The 22930-nt window shown below is 44.4% G+C and overlaps 1 protein-coding gene across 2 annotated transcripts in view; it reads left to right on the top strand.

Moving 5' to 3' along the window:
- The window catches only part of atp13a3 (ATPase 13A3), a 184698-nt gene that overhangs the window by 106726 nt on the left and 55042 nt on the right, over positions 1–22930 (top strand). For both annotated transcript variants that reach the window (XM_034179954.1, XM_034179955.1), the window contains exons 16-21: positions 3437–3587; positions 7055–7174; positions 17506–17523; positions 17831–17984; positions 20472–20592; positions 20841–20965. In XM_034179954.1, the coding sequence (XP_034035845.1) occupies positions 3437–3587; positions 7055–7174; positions 17506–17523; positions 17831–17984; positions 20472–20592; positions 20841–20965 (689 nt within the window). The remainder of the gene's footprint in view (positions 1–3436; positions 3588–7054; positions 7175–17505; positions 17524–17830; positions 17985–20471; positions 20593–20840; positions 20966–22930) is intronic.

The raw sequence follows: 22930 nt of genomic DNA on the forward strand, positions 1-22930 counted from the left end.
TTGAAAAGGGGGAGAGAGGGATAACCTACTTGAGAATAAAACTTGGGAGTACTGCAAAGATTTTTTGGTTCATGGCTGACGCCTTGCATGCTTGTACCAGAAAATGTGAAAGAAGAAACTAAATCCATGCCTGTGACTAATATTAGAGCCTACACAGAGTGTAGCGTAACACTGACTTTAATTTTAAAAACTTTGTAAGACAAAGATTATATTTATGATCATGCAAAAAGGAAAATGAAGAATCAAACTGCTTGTCTTCATCCAGTGTGTTGCCATAATGATTACATAACTGCAGAAACAAAACTGGAGTTTATAGTCTTAAGTACAAGACATTACATTACATACATGTATTGGTTATATAACAGCTGAGTGGATCCTTGTCACTTGATTGGTGGTTTGTATGTCACATGACATAGATTATTCATACCATTTGCCATTGTGTTTCATTAACCATGTAGTAGTTCTTTTTTAGCGTGCAATTTTGGTGCTATATGAAATGTGTTATTGCACACTCCAACCACCGCACATGCTTACACTACCATGGACGACATTTAGCTAAACATAGCAGAGTATGTTTTGCTGGCGGATGATGATTTGAAGGAGCTAATTGACGCTGCTAATTCTTCTAAAACACACACACACACACACACACAAACAAAAACTAAGTCTACCACACCATAAGCCCTCTGGCGGCATGAAGAGCTGTTAGGATGAAAAGCTGGACAAATTTCTGATGCTATTTTTCGCTGGAGTGAGGAAAGCACACGACAGTCTGTACACAGTCAGTGGACAGCCTCATGGACTACTGAGAGCAGTTTTGGACTCTTATTTAAAGTTTGTGTTGGACTGTTTAGCACCAGTGAGGCGCACCAAAGTGTAAGTCTCTTTTCTGTTTATAAATTAATAAAATATCAAATGGCAAGGATCTATTTTTGCAGTTATATAAAACAAATAATGAATGTTTTTCCATTCTTTCAGTGGAACTCATAATTAATTAGTTTGGTGAAAGCTGGGATGTACCATTCAACTCAACTTCGCCTCATTGAATGGTACCTTCCATCTTTCACCTCATGAAATATTCGTACCATTCAACTCAAACATTCATTATTTGTATATTATATAACGGCTGAGTGGATCCTTGTCATTTGATTGGTGGCTTGTATGTCACGTGACATGGATTATTTGTACCATTTGCTGTTGTTTCATTTGTCGTGCAGTAGTTCTTTTTAATGTGCATTTTTGGTGCTGTATGACATGTGCTATTGCATGCCTAACCATCGCGCATGCTTACAATACCGGGGGTGGCATTTAGCTAAACATGGCAGAGTTTGTTTTGAAGTCAGATGACAGTTTGAGGGAGCTAATTGACACTGCTAATTCTTCTAACAGTCTTAGAAGTACACGAAGTCAGTGCATAGCATCACAGACTAATTGTTTTTTCCAAGTTGACTGAGAACAATTTTGGACTCCAATTTAAAGTTCATGTTGAACTGTTGACATCAAAGCACCAGTAAGGAACACCAGTAAGTCCCTTTTCTGTTTATAATTGAATAAAATATCAAATGACAAGGATCTATTTTAGCCATTATATAAAACAAATGAATTTGTTTTTTTCATTCTTTCAATGGAACGAATATTTAATTCTGTGAAAGCTGGAACATACCATTCAACTCTGCTTCGCCTCGTTGAATGGAATATTTCATCTTTCACCTCATGAAATATTCTCACCATTGAACTCATAAATATTCGCTCTTTGTGTCCTATTTCATGGTTTGTCTAAGTAATGCTGATCCCCTTAGAGTTGCTCTATCTACTGTCAATTTTTATGTCCACTGAACAAAAATTTTAACACACATTTCATTTTGTTCCCATTTTTCATGAGCTGAACTCATAAATCTAAAACATTTTCTATATACACAAAAGACCTATTTCTCGAAATGTTCTTCACAAATCTGTCTAAATCCATGTTAGTGAGCCCTTCTCCTTTGCTGAGATAATCCATTCCATCTCACATGTGTGGCATATCAAGATGCTGATTAACACAGCATGATTATTGCACAGGTGTCTTAAGTTTTGAAGGAGTGTGTAATTGGCATGCTGATTGCAGGAATGCCCACCAGAGCTGTTCCCCATGAATGGAATGGTCATTTCTGTACCATAAACCGTCTCCAAAGCGGTTTCAGAGAATTTGGCAGTACAGCCAACCAGCCTCACAACTGCAGACCACGTGTAACCACACCAGCTCAGGGTTCCAGATCCAGCATGTTCACCTGCGCAAACTGTCAGAAACCTTTTTTCAAGGGATGAGCATGCTCATCTGCATGCTCGTCATCTTCATCGACCTGACTGCAATTTGTCGTCGTAACTGACTTGAGTGGGAAAATGCTCACATTCGATGGCATGTGGCTGCTAATCATCTCTATGTGGAGATGTGTTGCACTGCATGAGGCAAATGGTGGCCACACCAGATACTGAGTGGTTTTCTGACCCCCACATAAAGCAAAATTGCACATTTCAAAGTGGCCTTTTATTGTGACCAGCCTAAAGCACACCTGGGCAATAATCATGCTGTCTAATCAGCATCTTGATATGCCACAGCTGTAAAGTGGGATGGATTATCTCGGGAAAGGAGAAGTGTTCACGAACACAGATTTAGACAGATTTTGAACAGTATTTGAGAGAAATAGGTCTTTTGTGTATATAGAAAATGTTTAAGACCTTTGAATTCAGCTCATTAAAAATGAGAGCGAAAACAAAGTATTGCCTTTATATTTTTGTTCATTGTAGTTCAAGCCCCTTTCTTGACCACAGCAGCAAAGTCAACCACAGCTTCTTATGGTGTGCAGCAGAGACCAGAGACAGCATGCTGTTCAGTTGGGAACACATCAGAAATCAACTGGTTTAGGGTCATTTTGGGGTGCTGAATCTGAATCTGGGCTCAGATTTCCTCTGTCACATCACATTTTTTGCAGTCTGCATGTTCCATATTGATGGATTACGCAAAAGTTGCTCATTCACTCACGAGTTTGATGCCACTAAACATGAACAAAAGCAGCTTCAAAAGATTAGTTTTTAAACCAGGTTTGTGAAATGTGAACAAAGAGCCGTAATATCATTTATGGCACTGAAGAGGTGTATGACACTGCAGCTTTTCCTTCAATGCTTGATATGAGAAATATGTTTTCATATGTCAAAAACGTGATGTGATTGGCAAAAACTAACTTCAGTGCCGCCAAATTAACCAAAATCCGTTGGGAAAAACTCCATGCAATAAAAATTGTGTTGACCAGTATAATCTGTCTTTATTAGGATTGTCTCAGTCTCTTAGGGAAGCCTTGTCATTTTAATGATGATACTGTTGAAAGTTATTTGTTACTGTACAAATACTTGTTTGAGGTTTTTTCCCTATCCAGTTTCTACTTTCCTGCCTCCTCAGGTTCCACATGTCTGAGGAAAGTGCCTACAAAGAGAGTCTTGTCAAGTCACACTTTGTGGCCTGTATGGCCACATGCCACTCTCTTACCAAAATAGAGGGCCAGCTGTCTGGCGATCCTCTGGACCTCAAAATGTTTGAGGCTACAGGCTGGGTGAGTATCTGTCCAAAAGACTGTTGGTCATGGCAGGTTACCAGCCAACATAGTGGCAGTGTGAGTAGGCCATCTTTTTAATGGGGTCTGTGTGCCATTTCAGTGTAATACAGAGGAAGTCGTGCTTCTAATCACTTCTATATATTACAAGCCAAGTGGCTTCTGTGTACATGCGTGCGTGTGTGTGTATAACTTCGATCACAGACAAATTGGAGAGAGCTGACATTTGCCGTTTGGTATGCTTACGTATTTTGGGTCAAGGATGAATGCTGCCAAAACCGAACGTTGATTGGTCTAATATTTTTGGAGAAACTATGGTTATTAGCTAACAACACTGAACAATGGACATTGATAATTACATTCTGGACTCACACGCCATTCCAGCAGAGGGTGGTAAATCATCTATGAGGTCTGTTAGAAAAGTAACAGACCTTTTTATTTTTTGCAAAAACTATATGGATTTGAATCATGTGTGATCGCATCAGCCAAGCTTGAACCTTCGTGCGCATGCGTGAGTTTTTTCACGCCTGTCGGTTCCGTCATTCGCCTGTGAGCACGCCTTGTGGGAGGAGTGGTCCAGCCTCCTCGTCGGATTTTCATAGTCAGGAAATTGGCTGATCAACTGCCGCTTTGCTTCATCAAAATTTTTTCAGAAAGTGTGAGAGACAGCCAAGTGGAAACCATTTGGAAAATTCAGATGGCTTTCGGTGAAGATCTTATGGGGATCACACAGATTAAGGACAATTACAACTGGATTAAAGAGGGCCCACAGCGGCGGATGGCGCGCCGCGCCCCGAGCGGCGATCGACAGGCTCAAACGACCAGATCATTTCGAAAGTGAACGCTTTGTTGATCCGGGACGTTGTCTGACTACCAGAGAAATGGCAAGACAGCTGGACATAGCACTTTTTCGGCACATTCCACTGTTACAGGAGTTTTTGTAATGGAAAGAGGAGCGGAGAAATTTGCCACGGAGCCGCTCATGGCGCTGGACGAAAGCACCTCCGTGTTGGTCTCACAGGACAAGCCCTAACATGCCCAGCTCTTGCACCATTCGAAAGATTCAGATGGCTTTCGGTGGCTTTTCAGTCGTGTGACTATCCGAGAAATTGTGGACGGGCTGGACATGCCACAACATGTCCTGTGCTCTGTGCCTCCGTCCCGACGCGCGAATCCTTCCGAACGTCTTTTCATGCCGAAAAACTCCTGTAACAGTGGAATGCGCCGTTCATTTCCAAAGTAAACGCTTTGTTGATCCGAGACATCGTCTGACTACCACAGAAATGGCAGAAGAGTTTGACATCAGCACTTTTTTGGCATGAAAAGACGTGCGGAGGGATTCGCTCGTCGGGACGGAGGCGCAGAGCACAGAACAAAAAGCAATGCCGTGATGAAGCTTCACAGGACATGTTGTGGCATGTCCAGCCCGTTCACAGTTTCTCGGATAGTCACACGACTGAAAAGCCACCGAAAGCCGTCTGAATTTTCTGATTGGTGCAAGAGCTGGGCATGTTAGGACTTGTCCTGTGAGACCAACACGGAGGTGCTTTCGTCCAGCGCCATGAGCGGCTCCGTGGCGAATTTCTCCGCTCCTCTTTCCATTACAAAAACTCCTGGAACAGTGGAATGTGCCAAAAAAGTGCTATGTCCAGCTGTTTTGCCATTTCTCTGGTAGTCAGACGACATCCCGGATCAACAAAGTGTTCACTTTCGAAATGATCTGGTCGTTTGAGCCTGTCGATCGGCGCTCCGTGCGCGGCGCGCCATCCGCCGCTGTGGGCCATCTTTAATCCAGTTTTAATTGTCCTTAATCTCTGTGATCCCCATAAGATCTTCACCGAAAGCCATCTGAATTTTCCAAATGGTTTCCACTTGGCTGTCTCTCACACTTTCTGAAAAAACTTTGATGAAGCAAAGTGGCAGTCGATCAGCCAATTTCCTGACTATGAAAATCCGACGAGGAGGCTGGACCACTCCTCCCACAAGGCGTGCTCACACGCGAATGACGCAACCGACAGGCGTGAAAAAACTCACACATGCGCACAAAGGTTCAAGCTTGGCTGATGCAATCACACATGATTCAAATCCATATAGTTTTTGCAAAAAATAAAAAGGTCCGTTACTTTTCTAACAGACCTCATATATTAATAGTGAAGTGACCGCTGTGTATGTGTGTGTGTGTGCTTATGTACCTTCCAAGATAGGGAAACTGGGGAGAGCTGATATTTGCCATTTCGTATCTTCAAACTGTGCGTGCATGTGTGTGTTTGCTTTGCACAACCACAGTAATTAAGCACTCAACACCAAACTTGCTATGGTGACTGGGTGCACCAAGGGGGAGGTCACTGGGGCCCTTAGGTTGAAAGCTTAAGTACACATACACACAAGGTCAGCCTTATATATTAGATCATGACCCGCTCGCTGGAGCCCTTATTTTCACAGTTCACATGGTACTCAGGTCAGGTAGCAAGGATCACACTTTACTGATTATGTTGTAGTGGCTGGCTAGGGTGCACTTTAATTAGAATCTGAACAGGCCAGTACGTGCCGTGAGCGAGTTAAAGCACTTTTTTTTTTTTTTTTTTTTTATTAAAATGTACCTGCTGTGTACGGCATGCAGACTGGTAGACTGTCTGTATACCTCCCAAGAAGCGAGGGGCATTCAGTCGTAAATCCCAAAGTGCTAAATGGATTAAATGTAATTGAGCTGGGGAAACAGCTGCAGAGACACTCAGAACATTATATATCCCACAGCGTTACAGTAATATGACATGCTATCACCTGTTTATAATCATTCACTTGAGGCTCATGAATGTCACAGATTGCTCTATAAAAATTGACAATAACATGCACATAATGCAGTGCAACTAGCTATACCTTAGCTAAGGTAACATGAAATATACAGTGACATGGCTAAAATTCTTCTCTATTACCTGTGCAAAAAAGGGGTAACTCAGCTAGTGCTGATGTATTTTGGTCAAGGATGAACACCGCCAAAATGGAATGTTGATAGGACTAATATTTTTGGAGAAATTACGTATGTTATGTAACAGTGAACAATGGACATTAATTACATTCTGGACTCACGCTATTCCAAATCATTATAGAAACTTTACATAATTCATTACCACCCTTGAAAAATGTCAGATACCTCTTTTATAAATGCTACCCAATCTAGAGAGCACATGGATACCCTCAGGCAACGCTCGAATAATGATGTAGATACTGATTGTTGTAAGGGCAACACTTTAAATGGTGATGTATGTCTGAGAATGTTATCGTTGGCTAAGTGACTGACACGAGCTCCAGGCAAGGCTGCAAAATGCAGCCCTGTCTGGGGCATTTTGTTTTGTACTTGGACAACTTTATAGTGCTACTTAATGCATGCAGTTCCAGGTTTTTTCTAATTTCCTGTCTTATCTGTTGCTGTACAGTCATTTTTTGCTGCCCCCCGAATGTTTATTCAGGTCCTGGAAGAGGCCACTGAGGAGGAAACATCACTCCATAACCATATCATGCCCACTGTAGTTCGACCCCCAAAGCACCTTTTACCCTCAGAGTCTCCTGTGTCTCCTGAACTGGACATGGTACGTACAGCGACTAATCTGTTCTACAGAAAAACCACAACACCTCAATTTGTCATTTACAGGAGAAAAAAAATTGTACCATTTTGCACAAAGTACATCTGTGAAAAATTCTTTCTGTTGTTCAACACCTACGGCTGAAAATTTCAAAATTGAGAGAATTTTATTGAACTGATTAAAGGTCCGGTTTAATATCATGCTCTGCTGTTGCATGTTGCTCTATCCAACACACCACAGGACTGTTTAGGGTGTCGACAGATTGTCACACAGACAGAGGTCCAGTCCATTCTGAAAGTGCATCTGGAAAGTGTTCATAGCACTTCAATTTTTCACAATTTGTCCTATTCCAAAATGAAGTATATTCATTTTGTCCCCCAAAGATTTTACTCACAACACACCATAATGACAACATGAAGTTTTCTTTTTTTCAAATTTATTAAAAATAAGAAAGGTGTCAAGACATATACGATGCATATATTGAGGACAGAACAATAAGTTTCTATTTCATTCCTCCTGACCGCCAGAGGGCGGTGCTTTAGCACCTGGATAATTACATGTGCGCAGCACAGAGGTCGAGAATATATACCAACAAAGTCACGCCATTGAATGTGACCTGGGTGATGTCACTGGTTGTCTTTATATACCAGAAGCACCCAGCGCTCGCTTCTTTTCTACATTCTCGCATTCTTAGAGGTTGAGAACGCACTTAGCTGCGATTGCCGCTCTCGCTTGTAGCCTCGCAACCCACCTTCGGTTGGAGCTACGTACACTGCACATGTCCTCCAGAGGCTGCGAGACACGGCTTCACCATTTTTTGTATTCTTTGACGCCTGTCGTGAGTACACCTTCCTAAACGCCGGGTGCGCGCCTTTGCCGCTACCCTGCTGGGTATTTTCCTCTGTGCACATTAGCTGTGTTGTTTCGATGAAAGCTGGCTATTTGTTTAGTTGTGTCACTAACCCCGTTAACTACGTGGTAGTGTGTGTATCAGAACCAGTATAGTGTACTGTGTTGGGCTTGCCGTGAGTGTTTTCCACTCCTTGAAGTACTTCGTCTGCACTGCCGCCATTTGCTAAGTTTAACAGCTCCGCTAGCAGCTAGTGTTGTTGTCGTTGTTCTAAGTGACTTAGCACTTGGGCTGTGAGTTTTTCGGCTGTGTGCATCGTGTTATTACTGTGGCTGTGAGTGTTTCACGCTCCGGGCCTCGTGTCGAGTCTGCGGCTGTGAGTGCTTCACGCTCCGTGCCTCGTGTCGAGTCTGCGGCTGTGAGTGCTTCATGCTCCGTGCCTCGTGTCGAGTCTGCGGCTGTGAGTGCTTCACGCTCCGTGCCTCGTGTCGACTCTGCGGCTGTGAGTGCTTCACGCTCCGTGCCTCGTGTCAAGTCGACGGCTGTGAGTGCTTCACGCTCCGTGCCTCGTGTTACTATTTACACTGCGTGTGATTCACGCTTTGTCTTTCCATTTGTAACCATCAGGGCTTGCGTTAGCCATCTGCACGCAGTCCACAATGTTGACAGGGCCTTTGTTGCATGGCTGTAGTACCTGTTTGGCTCCCTTGAGCCCAGATGATGGACATATGTTTTGCCCCTCGTGTCTTGGGATCGGACACCTGAGGGAATCCCTGACTGGCGATGCCTGCCTTAATTGTGCCAACATGCCACTGGCAGAGAGATCTGCTAGACTTGCGGCATTGGAAAGTGGAATATCTAGTGCGACTTTGGCCTCCAGCCCCAGGAAGGAACCTAAGCGCCGTAAACGCCCACATGCAGGAGCCCCTTCTGCTAAGAAGGTTACTCATGACCATGCTTTGGCTGAAAAGGTCGAAACATTGACTTCTGAGTTTGCTCAGATTAAGTCCTTGCTTCTGAATCTACAGCCTAGGGATGCAGTGACAGTTCCTGTTGTCCCTAATGAGGCTGATCAGACCAATGTAGTTACTCAGCAGGAGGAAGATGAGGCAGAGTCCATGCCGCAAACCAGACCTGGACTATCCTTTGTCAAGCAAGCTGTTCAGTTGGCTTTATCCAGGCTTGGGGTCGACAATCCCCCTGCGGAAACCACCGCTTCAAGTGCCTTTTTCAAAGTCACTCAGAAACCTGAGTTCAACGTTCCAGTTTCACAACCATATATCGAGGAGCTCACCGATGTTGGGCGGACCCCAAATCATTGACCCATCTATCACAGGACTGCAGAGCCCTTAGCTCTGTGTGTGATTAAGCGCAGTATGGTCTGAACCGTATGCCCGCTGTTGACAGCATTATTGCGAACCTGGTTGTGGCTCCAGCTGATGCTGCTTGGCCAGATGCCCGCTGCCCACGTCCTCAGTGTAGGGTCTGATGACCTCCTCACCAAAAGCTATGACATAGCTGCACACATCGGTCGCCTAGGCAACCCACTGTCCCATTTAGCCCTTGCCCTCTCAAAGTCTTTGAGGGAGGCAGAGGTTGATGATGCTACGCAAAGTCTTAGTGATGCCTCACTCCAAACCTTTGCTTATATGTCCAGAGAGCTTGGCAGACTGATGTCAACCCTTACCATCACTAGACGTCAGGTGTGGCTTGCGCAGTCCCCCCTGTCCGAATCCTGCAGAGGCACACTCCGTTCGCTGCCGGTTCTTCCAGGCCAAGTATTTGGACCTGCGGCCCAACAAACTTTGGAGCGTGCTGTTGAGGCTAGTAAATCTCGGCAACAGTTTGTTGACCTACACCGGTCTTCCAGACCTCAGCCAGTCAGACGTGCTACAGCTTTTCACTCTACATCCAGGCTTCCGCCGACTCCCAGAGCTGCACGTGCTTTTGCAGTTGAGGGCCAGCTCTCCCAGCAGCCTGCCTTTCGTGAGCCTACGGGCAGACCCCCGAGAACTGAACAGTTTCACAGAGCTTCCAGTAATCGTGCCCAGAGGTCCTCAGGGATGCGAGGCAGAGGTGGTCGGGTCTGATTGCCAATGTTTGGCCCCCAGCCGTTTTTCACAAAATCACCTCAGCCACTGGGAAGCTCAAGTTCAAGACCCATGGGTCATTTCAACCTTGTTCGAAGGTTACAGAATTCAGTTCAGATGTTGTCCTCCAAAGTTCAATGGGGTGAGGATGACTGTTGTTTCCGACTCGGTGCAGTCTGCTGCCCTACAACGGGAGATTTTGGAACTCCTGGAGAAGGGGGCCATAGAGCCAGTTCACAGTTCAGACCAGCTCAGGGGGTTCTATTCAGTTTACTTCCTTGTTCCAAAGAAGGATGGCGGCTTTCGTCCTATCCTCGATCTCTGACGTCTGAATCGTTATATCAAAGTGCTGCAGTTTCACATGCTCTGCACAGTAGATGTCCTTCAAACTATCACACCAGGAGACTGGTTCACAAGTGTCGACTTAAAAGACGCCTATTTCCATGTGCCAGTGGCGCCTCATCACAGGCAGTTTCTCCGCTTTGCTTTCGAAGGTCAGGCATACCAGTTCAGGGTGCTTCCTTTCGGCCTCTCTCTCGCCCCTCGTACATTTACCAGATGTATGGCTGCAGCACTAGCCCCACTGCAAGCTCTTGGGTTAAGAATCCTACCCTACTTAGACGATTGGCTTGTCTGCGCTCCGACTCATGAGCAGGCGCACAACGACACGGCTCTTCTACTGAACCATGTCTCTCATTTAGGACTCACAGTGAACTCTGCAAAGAGTTCTCTTGTTCCCAGTCAACAAACGACCTTCATCGGCATTGCCATCAACTCTCTGACTATGACTGCATCGCCATCCCCGCAGAGAGTGGACGATGTAATTCGTCTCGTCTCACACATTCAATGGGCTGTGACGCTGCCTTTTGGTTTGCTGCTCCGGTTGATGGGCAAATTGACTGCAGTGTCGCTAGTGGTACTTTTGGGACTTCTCTTCTTAACGTCCCCTACAGATTTGGATCAACAACCTAGGCCTCAACTCAAAGTTGCATCAGCACAGGCTTGTACGACTCTCCAACCAGTGCCTTCTGCACCTCAAACCCTGGGGGAACGTGGACTTCATCTGCAAGGGTGTCCCTCTAGGCTCTGTTCCTTCTCACCGAGAGGTGGTTGTTACAGATGCATCACTCAAAGGTTGGGGGGCCGTGTGGAATCACAGGATGGTGAGGGGTGTCTGGAGTCCTCAGGAGAGACTCCAACACATAAACGTGCTGGAGCTTTGCGCTGTGCAACTGGCTCTCAAGCATTTCCTCCCGGCCCTGAGAGGAAGACATGTTCTTGTCCGGTCGGACAACACGTCAACAGTCTATCACATAAACCATCAGGAGGGCACCAGGTCCAGTCACTCATTGGCAGAAATTCAGAAGCTTCTCTTATGGGCGTTGCCTCGCCTTCAAAGTGTCAGAGCAGTTCATCTGCCCGGTGTACAGAACTGCGCAGCGGATTTACACTCCAGACAGAAACCACCACCGGGAGAGTGGAGATTGAACCCGATTGTGGTCCAAATGATCTGGCAGAAATATGGTGCAGCAGAAGTGGACCTTTTTGCTTCAAGCACCTCGACACGTTGCCCACGATGGTACTCCCTCTTGGAACCAGACAGCCCGCTGGGGCAGGATGCATTGGCTCACCTGTGGCCGCATTGCCTCCTTTATGCCTTCCCTCCTCTCCCGCTGCTGATGTTGACACTGCACAGGATAGATCAGAGCAGCCACAGGGTGCTGCTGGTTGCTCCATTCTGGCCTGGGAGGATTTGGTTTCCCATGATTCACAAACTCCTCGAGGGAGAACCTTGGGCTCTCCCAGAGAGGAAGGATTTGTTGTCACAGCTACAGGGGAGGATTTGGCACCCTCACCCAGAATGCCTTCAACTGTATGTGTGGCCGTTGAGGGACCAGACTCCTTGTTAAGTTCTTGTGACCAGGCTGTTGTTCAGACTATCCTTAATTCATGTGCTGCTTCTACGAGGGCTTTGTATGACAACAGATGGAAGCTGTTTGCGTGGTGGTGTGAGAAACAAAAGTTAGACCCAGAGCATTGCCCTGTGCCTATTCTCTTCTTTCTGTCGCTACCTTGAAGGTTTATGTTGCTGCAATCTCTGCCCGGCACGTCTACGTTGATGGCTGGTCAGTGGGTTCACACCTCTTAGTGTGTCGTTTTTTGAAAGGTGCTCTACGTTTACGGCCTCCAAGGCTTGCACGCGTACCTTCATGGGACCTTCCTCTAGTCCTGGAGGGTTTAAGCTTATCCCCTTTCAAACCAGTTGAAAGTGCTGATCTTAAATGGGTGTCAGTGAAGACTGCCTTTCTACTTGCACTGTCTTAGGCTAAGCGGGTGGGAGAGCTCCATGCCCTATCAGTCGCTGGGGACTGTTTGCGATGGAATTCTGACAGATCTGGGGTTACGCTGTGGCCTAATCCGTCCTTTTTACCCAAGAGAATTTCAACTTTTCATGTTAACCAGCCAGTTTCCTTGGCTGTGTATGTCCTGCATTCTGATCCAGGATTATCTGTTTCAGGTTCCCTGTGTCCTGTCCGAATGTTGAAGCAGTACAAGTGCGACTGCCGGGATCTGGAAAACGGATGCCCTGTTTGTGTGTTACGGTGATCACAAAAGAGGCTGTGCTGTCTCAAAGCAGCGACTCTCGCATTGGGTCGTGGATGCCATTTTACAAGTATACAGGTCCAGAGGTCTTCAGCCTCCTAAGCTTACGTGCCATTCCACCAGAGGGGTGTCCACCTCCTGGGCTTCACTGAGAGGTGTCCCTTTGAGTGATATTTGTGGTGCTACTACGTGGGCTTCGTCCTGTACCTTTGTCCGCTATTACAGACTGAATGTGGCTGCTCCTCCTGCGGTGACTTTGGCGGTGTTGTCTGCCTCCACTCCCCACTGTTGATGCGAGGTGAGTGTGACTCTTCGTGACCTTGTTGGTATTAAGTCATCCAGGTGCTAAAGCACCGCCCTCTGGCGGTCAGGAGGAATGAAATAGAACGAGAGTTACGAATGTAACTACGGTTCTATGAATTCTGGATGACCGCCAGAGTTGCTTGTCACTCAGAGTCTTGCGAGTTCTTTCCGAAAAGAAGCGAGCGCTGGGTGCGTCTGGTATATAAAGACAACCAGTGACGTCACCCAGGTCACATTCAATGGCGTGACTTTGTTGGTATATATTCTCGACCTCTGTGCTGCGCACATGTAGTTATCCAGGTGCTAAAGCACCGCCCTCTGGCGGTCATCCGGAATTCATAGAACCGTAGTTACATTTGTAACGCTCGATTTGCAGCGTTTGCTCAGTACTTTATTGATGCATCCTTGGCAGAAGTTACAGTCTCAAGTCTTCTTCAGTATCTTTGGGCATTTTTACCAATTCCTCTTTGCGGCACCTCTCAAGCTCCATCAGGTCGGATGGGGAGCGTCGGTGCACAGTCATTTTCAGATCTCTCCAGAGATGTTCAGCCAAATTCAGGTCGGGGCTCTGGCTGGGCCACTCAACGACATTCACAGAGTTGTCCCGAAGCCACTCCTTTGATATCTTGGTTGTGTGATTAGGATCATTGTCCTGCTGAAAAATGAACCGTCACCCCAGTCTGGGTTTCAGAATCAGAATATCAGAATAGCTTTTATTTGCCACGTAACCATAGAATACAAAGAATTTGACTTTGGTTTGAGCTGCACTCTTTCTGTAGGGCATGTATAAATATACACTAAACACTGAATAATTCACAGTAGTAAAATGTGCAAATGAAATGTGCAAGAAAATAAAATGTGCAATAAGAGAAAAGAAAAGGATGTGTGAGACAAACAACAGATTGAAGTTGTACATAAGGGAGATGAATTAGTGAGCTGTTCATCAATGTGATGGCCTGTGGAAAGAAACTGTGTATCGTTGTTTTGACGTACAGAGCTCTGTAACGTTGACCAGAGGGGAGGAGTTTAAACAGCGTGTGTCCAGGGTGTGAGGGGTCTGCAGAGATTTTACCAGCTCCCTTCCTGGACCTGTATAAGTCCTGGATGGAGGGCAGGCTGGCTCCAGTGATTTTTTTCATCCAGGATGTCTCTGTACATTGCTGCATTCATCTTTCCCTCAATCCTGACTAGTCTCCCAGTTCCTGTTGCTGAAAAACATCCCCACAGCATGATGCTGCCACACCATGCTTCATTGTAGGGATGGTGCCTGCTTTCCTCCAAACATGACTCCTGGCACTCACACCAAAGAGTTCAACCTTTGGCGTGATCAGATGCTCTGTGAGATCAGATTTTAAGGTTCTGCTATTAACCTATAACATTATTCACGGACTAGCACCTCCCTATTTAGCTGACCTAGTCAAGCCCTACATACGAGCCTGGGCTCTGCCTTCTCAGGGCGCAGGGCTACTTTGTGTCCCTAGGATGAATAAAAAGTCTGCGGGTCACAGAGCTTTCTCTTATCTTGCCCCTGTTTTGTGGAATGATCTCCCTGCATCAATAAGACATCTCTATAGAGACTTTCATGTCCAGACTTAAGACGCATTTATTCTCCCTTTCGTATGGCTAGCATATGAAAATAGTATGGTACTATGCTTCCGACCCTTTTAAAGTCAAACAGAGCAGGTCTCGGCCTCAACTTAATCTAAAGTCTGAGTCTGTTAGGGAAGCTTAGGGTTAGTGGACAGCGATCATCTTTGTATTTCTTCTGATTTCCTGTTGCTTAATGGTGATGAATTAGACCTTAAGTGTAGTTTTTCTGGCCGACTGGTTACGTTTTTTTTTTTTTTTCTTTCTCTGTCCGAGATGCAGCTGGATTGGATGATTTTTGTGATGGACACGTAACGGACTCTGCTGTAGGAACAGTTCCCCCCAAATGGTGGACTGGATGCCTGCATGGACTCTCGTCAATTGTTGTTGTTGTTTTTTTGTATTGTAACCCTTTTTGGTAGAATGGCCGAAGCAGTGGGTCACCCCTTTGAGTCTGATCTGCTTGAGGTTTCTTCCTCATTATACAACCCCTGGCAATAATTATGGAATCACCGGCCTCCGAGGATGTTCATTCAGTTGTTTAATTTTGTAGAAAAAAAGCAGATCACAGACATGACACAAAACTAAAGTCATTTCAAATGGCAACTTTCTGGCTTTAAGAAACACTATAAGAAATCAAGAAAAAAAAATTGTGGCAGTCAGTAACGGTTACTTTTTTAGACCAAGCAGAGGGAAAAAATATGGACTCACTCAATTCTGAGGAATAAATTATGGAATCACCCTGTAAATTTTCATCCCCAAAACTAACACCTGCATCAAATCAGATCTGCTCGTTAGTCTGCATCTAAAAAGGAGTGATCACACCTTGGAGAGCTGTTGCACCAAGTGGACTGACATGAATCGTGGCTCCAACAAGAGATGTCAATTGAAACAAAGGAGAGGATTATCAAACTCCTAAAAGAGGGTAAATCATCACGCAGTGTTGCAAAAGATGTTGGTTGTTCACAATCAGCTGTGTCTAAACTCTGGACCAAATACAAACAACATGGGAAGGTTGTTAAAGGCAAACATACTGGTAGACCAAGGAAGACATCAAAGCGTCAAGACAGAAAACTTAAAGCAATATGTCTCAAAAATCGAAAATGCACAACAAAACAAATGAGGAACGAATGGGAGGAAACTGGAGTCAACGTCTGTGACTGAACTGTAAGAAACCGCCTAAAGGAAATGGGATTTACATACAGAAAAGCTAAACGAAAGCCATCATTAACACCTAAACAGAAAAAAACAAGGTTACAATGGGCTAAGGAAAAGCAATCGTGGACTGTGGATGACTGGATGAAAGTCATATTCAGTGATGAATCTCAAATCTGCATTGGGCAAGGTGATGATGCTGGAACTTTTCTTTGGTGGCGTTCCAATGGGATTTATAAAGATGACTGCCTGAAGAGAACATGTAAATTTCCACAGTCATTGATGATATGGGGCTGCATGTCAGGTAAAGGCACTGGGGAGATGGCTGTCATTACATCAATAAATGCACAAGTTTACGTTGATATTTTGGACACTTTTCTTATCCCATCAATTGAAAGGATGTTTGGGGATGATGAAATCATTTTTCAAGATGATAATGCATCTTGCCATAGAGCAAAAACTGTGAAAACATTCCTTGCAAAAAGACACATAGGGTCAATGTCATGGCCTGCAAATAGTCCAGATCTTAATCCAATTGAACATCTTTGGTGGAAGTTGAAGAAAATGGTCCATGACAAGGCTCCAACCTGCAAAGCTGATCTGGCAACAGCAATCAGAGAAAGTTGGAGCCAGATTGATGAAGAGTACTGTTTGTCACTCATTAAGTCCATGCCTCAGAGACTGCAAGCTGTTATAAAAGCCAGAGGTGGTGCAACAAAATACTAGTGATGTGTTGGAGCGTTCTTTTGTTTTTCGTGATTCCATAATTTTTTCCTCAGAATTGAGTGATTCCATATTTTTTCCCTCTGCTTGGTCTAAAAAAGTAACCGTTACTGACTGCCACAATTTGTTTTCCTGATTTCTTATAGTGTTTCTTAAAGCCAGAAAGTTGCCATTTGAAATGACTTTAGTTTTGTGTCATGTCTGTGATCTGCTTTTTTTCTACAAAATTAAACTGAATGAACATCCTCCGAGGCCGGTGATTCCATAATTTTTGCCAGGGGTTGTAATCAGGGGGAGTTTTCCTTAACAATGTTGCCTGTGTGCTTGCTCTAGGGGTTGGTAAGACCTGACTTGTGTGAAGCACCTTGAGGCAGCTTTGTTGTGATTTGGTGCTATATAAACTAAATTAATTAAATTAAATCTTTGTTTCATCAGACCAGAGAATTTTGTTTCTCATGGTCTGAAAGTCGTTCAGGTGCCTTTTGGCAAAATCCTGGTGTGCTACCATGTGCTTTTTACAAAGGAGTGGCTTCTGTCTGACCACTCTACCATACAGGCCTGATTGGTGGAGTCCTGCAGAGATGGTTGCCTTACTGTAAGGTTCTCTTCTCTCTACAGAGGAATGCAAGAGCTCTGACAGAGTGACCATCAGGTTATTAGTCACCTCCCTTACTCAGGCCCTTCTCATCCTTTCGCTCAGTTAGACGGGTAGTGGATCCAAACTTTTTCCATTTACGGATGATGGAGGCCACTGTGCTCATTAGGACCTTCAAAGCAGCAGAAATGTTTCTGTACATTGCTCCAGATTTGTGCCTCAAGACAATCCTGTCTCAGAAGCCTACAGACAATTCCTTTGATTTCATGCTTTGTTTGTGCTCTGGCATGCACTGTCAGTTGTGGGAGCTTATGTGTAGACTGGTGTGTACTTGTATGCATTGTATGTCATCTCCTGATGACTCTTGTTTTCTGCTTGACATCTGGTTTTTGCACTCCACTCACTCTGCTCTGCTCTTCGTTTGTTTTAGGAACTCTATGAATTGTCGGTAAGTAGCCCATTTTCTTTTGCTGTTACTTTTTTTTTTAACATCAGGCTTTTGTCATCATCTTTAAGAGAAATGCAAATTTGTGCAAAAACTCTGTGGCTTATTTTAAACTCTGTACAGAGCATACACCTGGAAAATAACTCTATCAGTGACCAAATCTTGTGATATTTTTAAAATTATTTTTGAGATTTAATTTTTGCATTAACCATCCTTTTTTTTTTTTTTTGCATTCAACTATGAGCTTGTGCCTTTTCCTGGACCTGAAACACACTTTTATGTGTACGTGTGTGTGTGTGTGTGTGTGTAGTCAACATATGAGATAGGTGTTGTGCGCCAGTTTCCCTTTTCTTCAGCCCTCCAGAGGATGTGTGTAGTTGTCCGCATCCTTGGTGAAAAACGTATGGATGCCTACATGAAGGGGGCACCAGAAGTGGTGGCTAGTCTTTGCAAGAAAGAGGCAGGTGAGTTGTCTCAATGCTTTAACTGTGTTTAACTTTGACCTGCCACGATATGTGGTTTTATTAGGGCTACTTGACATGGAGAAAACATTCTGATACTTGGTTGCTTGTTGGAAAATGCAATAATGGTAATTGATGCAGTAATCAAAGATAACTCAGCCACATGAGGTGTGCAGCCAGTACACTCTGAGTGCTGGTCCCAAGCCCAGATAAATGAGGAGGGTAGGAGGAGGCAATGCGTTAAACTTAGTTTGTCAAATCTCAGCCACTTTGGATGTGCAGCCAGTACACTCTGAGTGCCCGTCCCAAGCCTGGGTAAATAAATAGGGTTGTGTTGGGAAGGGCATCCGGTGTGAAACGATCCAAAAACAAAGATGCACAGTACAAATCGAATTTCTATACCGGATCAGTTGAGGCCCAGATTAACAGTGACCGCCATCGCTGCCGTTGCCCAACAAGGTGCTGGTGAAAATTGGGCTACTGCTGGACAAAGAAGAAAAGGACAATGTGTCCAGAGACAGCAGGAGAAGAGGAAAACTAGAAGGATGGAAGTGAGAGTTAAGACTTTGAATGTTGGCAGTATGACTGGTAAAGGGAGAGAGCTGGCTGACTTGATGGAAAGGAGAAAGGTAGACCTATCGTGTGTGCAAGAGACCAAGTGGAAGGGAAGTAAGAGCAAGAGCAGAGGCGGTGGGTTCAAGTTGTTGTGTCATGGTGAGGATAGGAACAGAAATGGTGTTGTTGTCATTTTAAAGGATGAGTATGTTCAGAGTGTGTTGGAGGTTAAATGAGTGTCTGACAGGATGATGAGTGTAAAGTTGGAAATTGAAGAGGTGATGATGAATATCATCAGTGAATATGCTCCACAGGTAGGTTGTAAGAGAAAGAAGAAAGAAGATTTCTGGAGTGAGTTAGATGAGATGGTGTAGTGTGCCCAAGCATGCAAGCGAGCTGATGGGAGCAGACTTCAGTGGGCATGTTAGCAAAAGGAACAGAGGTAATGAGGAAGTAATGGGTAGATGTGGTATCAAGGTCAGGAATGTGGAAGGGCAGATCGTAGTTGATTTTGCAAAAAGGATAGAAATGGCCATGATGAATACCTACTTTAGGAAAAGGGAGGAGCACAGGGTGACATAATGCCGCGTTCACACCGGATGCCACGCAAGGGACGGCGGTGACAGGTTGCCATGTAATCCCTATGGAAGGATGCGTTGTAGTGCCACAAAAGTCCAAGCCACGCGATGCAATGCAAATGAAGCGACGTGAATGAAGCGAATTTGAGCGATTGGCGCAACATCACATCGCGTTGCCCTCCTCCCCAAGTTGAAAAATCTGAACTTTTTTGTCTTGTCGCGTCGTGATGACCAATCAGGGACTGGATATGTAGTGACGTGGAGATGTCTGGAGTTTATACTTGATGTGAACATGTCCTGTCCTGTGAGCAGGACGTATGTGCCTTTTGTCCTTTATTTCACAATTATGACAGAGTTTGAGGGGAGAGCAAGCAGCAACAGCAGCCAGTTTTTTTTTTTTCACGTGCAAGTGGCGGCTGGAGCAGCGCGACTGCATCAAATTTTGCCTGAAACTGGGCGACAGCCAGGTGGAAACCATTCGGAAGATTCAGACGGCTTTCGGTTACGATGCTATGGGCATCACACAGATTAAGGAGCGGTACAACCAGTTTAAAGACGTCCGCACAACGGTGGAGAGCAAGCCACGCTCCGGTCAGCCATCAACATGCAGAAATGACCAGATCATTTCCAAAGTGAACGCTGTGGTGATGCGGGACCATCGTGTAACTATCCGAGAAATTGATGTCCACAATTGTGGAATTATGGACATCAGGACTTTTTCGGTACATTCCACTGTGACAGAAGATTTGGCCATGAAAAGAGTAGCGGCGAAATTCGTGCTTCGGCACGAAGCTGATAACGGCGGAGCAAAAGCACCTCCGTGTTGAAGCCTCACAGGACATGCTGGACTCAGAAAAATGATGCCCACCTCTTCCACAAAGTCTTGGATAGTCACACGACTGAAAAGCCAGCGAAAGCCGTCTGAATCTTCCGAATGGTGGAAGAGGTGAGCATGTCACAGCATGCCCACCTCTCACAGGACATGCCCACCTGTCTCACAGGACATGTTGTGACATGCCCACCTCTTCCACAATTTCTCAGATAGTCACACGACTGAAAAGCCACCGAAAGCTGTCTGAATCTTCCAAATGGTGGAAGAGGTGGGCATCATTTTTCGGAGTCTAGCATGTCCTGTGAGAATTCAACACGGTGGCGTGAAAAATTCACACATGCGCACGAAGGTTCGAGGTTGGCTCACACAAGCACACGTGATTCAAATCCATCAGGTTTTTGCAAAAAAATAAATAGCTCGGATACTTTTCTAACAGACTTCGTATTTTTGATATCTCTTCTGTGTTGTCTGTATCCCCCTTACTTTCATCTATTTATATAGTTAACTGCCTATGTCTCTTTGCAGTACCAGTAAATTTTGCAGAGGTTTTAGAGGAATACACTAAGCAGGGTTTCAGAGTGATTGCTGTCGCCCATCGCCGTCTTGAATCCAAACTCTCCTGGCACAAAGTCCAAAACATCAGCAGGTAGTGTACTCTTTAAAATAAGATAAATATGAATAAAAGAAGCTCCATCTGTTTTACATTAAGGAAAAATAAGTCATTCAGAGCAAATAAAACTTGTATGTAAAACTACTTTAAAATAGAGTAAAATTATGAAGAGGAAGCACAATGGAGCACATTGTTTGAAAGAGTAACTGTATCCCACTTTTATATGAAATGCCTGTATTTACTTGGAACCCAAGTAACAATATTTCTGTCTGCTGTTGAACCAGGGATCACATAGAGTCAAACATGGAGTTTCTGGGTCTAATCATCATGCAGAACAAACTGAAGGCAGAAACATCAGGAGTGTTGCAGGACCTCCATCGAGCCAATATCCGTACAGTCATGGTGACAGGTGAGCACCCGCCCTATGTTGAGCCACATTAAATCAGTTCGTGATGCTTTGAATCACAGTGCTAATTAGGGATGTCCCGATATGATCACGTGATCGGAAATCGGGCCCGATCACGTGGTTTCAGACTTGATCGAAATCGGACGTTGCATCCCGTTCAGGAATCCGATATAGATTTTATTCTCATTATTTTGATCAGCACTATTTCAGGCTCATTATTGCAGATTAATGGGCCTTTCACACGTCGGAAGCATCAGAGGCGTGAGACGCGTTGCTTTTTAGAGGCGTCAGAAGCATTACTTTAGCTCGGCTTTTGATGTGACGCTTCTGACGGGAGCGCGCATTGCCGCTTGTCGGCAGGCTGACGCGGTCAAAGTTCAACCCAATTTTTTTTTTTTTTTTAATTGAGCAAATAAAAAAACATAAGTTCACCCGGACAGTGGTGGGTGGAGTTAAGCGCGCAAAGTTTCTTTTGCAGAACTGCTGTTGGTGTGTTTACACGCTCAACTTGACGCCTCGATGGAATGACAAGAGGATGATGGACACGTTCCCACCGAAACTCTTGCTCAGTCATCCTTCCGTGCGCAGCAGGACCCGGTGCTGACCTCAGGACGACGATCTGTCATCTGATTAACAAAAAGAAAAAAACAAATTGTCATGTGATTGTTTGTCTGCAAAACGGAGCGAGAGATGGTGTGCGCACGAGTGACGTGCGCACTCATCACATTTAGGAGCGCGTCTTAAAGAGGTTCTATCTTCATTCACGTTCACTGCGCTGCTCTGAACTTGTTGAACACTGATAAAGCATCAGAGGGGTACACTGAGGACTGTCAGGATGCAATTGTAGGTTTTTTTTTTTTTTTTTTTTTTTACTTTTACTTTTCAAGTTGACTTTTGAACTTTCGACCCTCTGAGCTGTGATGTAGCTTCGCGCTGTCCAATAGGAACGATGCGTCGGGCCAAAACACGGAAGACTAGTGGCAGAAACCACTGATCTGTATAAATGGTAAATGGACTGCATTTATAAAGCGCTTTTCCATCTGCATCAGACGCTCAAAGCGCTTTACAATTATGCCTCACATTCACCCTGATGTCAGGGTGCTGCCATACAAGGCGCTCACTACACACCGGGAGTAATAAATAGGGGATTAAAGACCTTGCCCATGGGCCCTTAATGATTTTCCAGTCAGGCGGGGATTTGAACCACAGATCAGTGCAGAAACCACGTGTCTGAAGAAAAATCCCTGGAAATGTTTTTTGTTGTTGTTTGTTACCTCAAAATTTCTGATTACTGTTTAAAAAAGTTTAGAACACTTGTAATTAAAATAGCTAAATCAATAAATGGTTCTTTAGAAACCTTTCATCTATAACTTAAAACCACCTATTATTTCAGATTAGATAATTTCTTGTTTAACATAAGGAACCTTGGACATTTATTTTTAGACAAGTAGATTATTACTTGATTGTTCAAGCTACCTCAAGGAGAAGTGCACTGTTTAAGTGATAAATAATAAAATAAGGTGATTAAAATTAAATTATTATATATTTAGCATTTGTTCATTGTTCATTCAGTTTTTTAAAGTATCGGATCGGGACTCGGTATCGGCAGATACTCAAAATCAGAGGGCTCGGAATCGGATCGGGGCCAAAAAAACCTAATCGGGACATCCCTAGTGCTAATATACATCCAGGATGTTGTTTTGAGATATATATATATATATATATATATATATATATATATATATATATATATACTCAACAAAAATATAAACGCAACACTTTTGGTTTTGCTCCCATTTTATATGAGATGGACTCAAAGATCTAAAACTTTTTCCACATACACCTCAAATATTGTTCTCAAACCAGTTTAAATCTGTGATAGTGAGCACTTCTCCTTTGCTGAGATAATCCATCCCACCTCACAGGTGTGCCATATCAAGATGCTGATTAGACACCATGATTAGTGCA

The sequence above is a fragment of the Thalassophryne amazonica genome, chromosome 10, assembly GCF_902500255.1.
Source record: "Thalassophryne amazonica chromosome 10, fThaAma1.1, whole genome shotgun sequence".
NCBI classification, from domain to species: Eukaryota; Metazoa; Chordata; class Actinopteri; order Batrachoidiformes; family Batrachoididae; genus Thalassophryne; species Thalassophryne amazonica.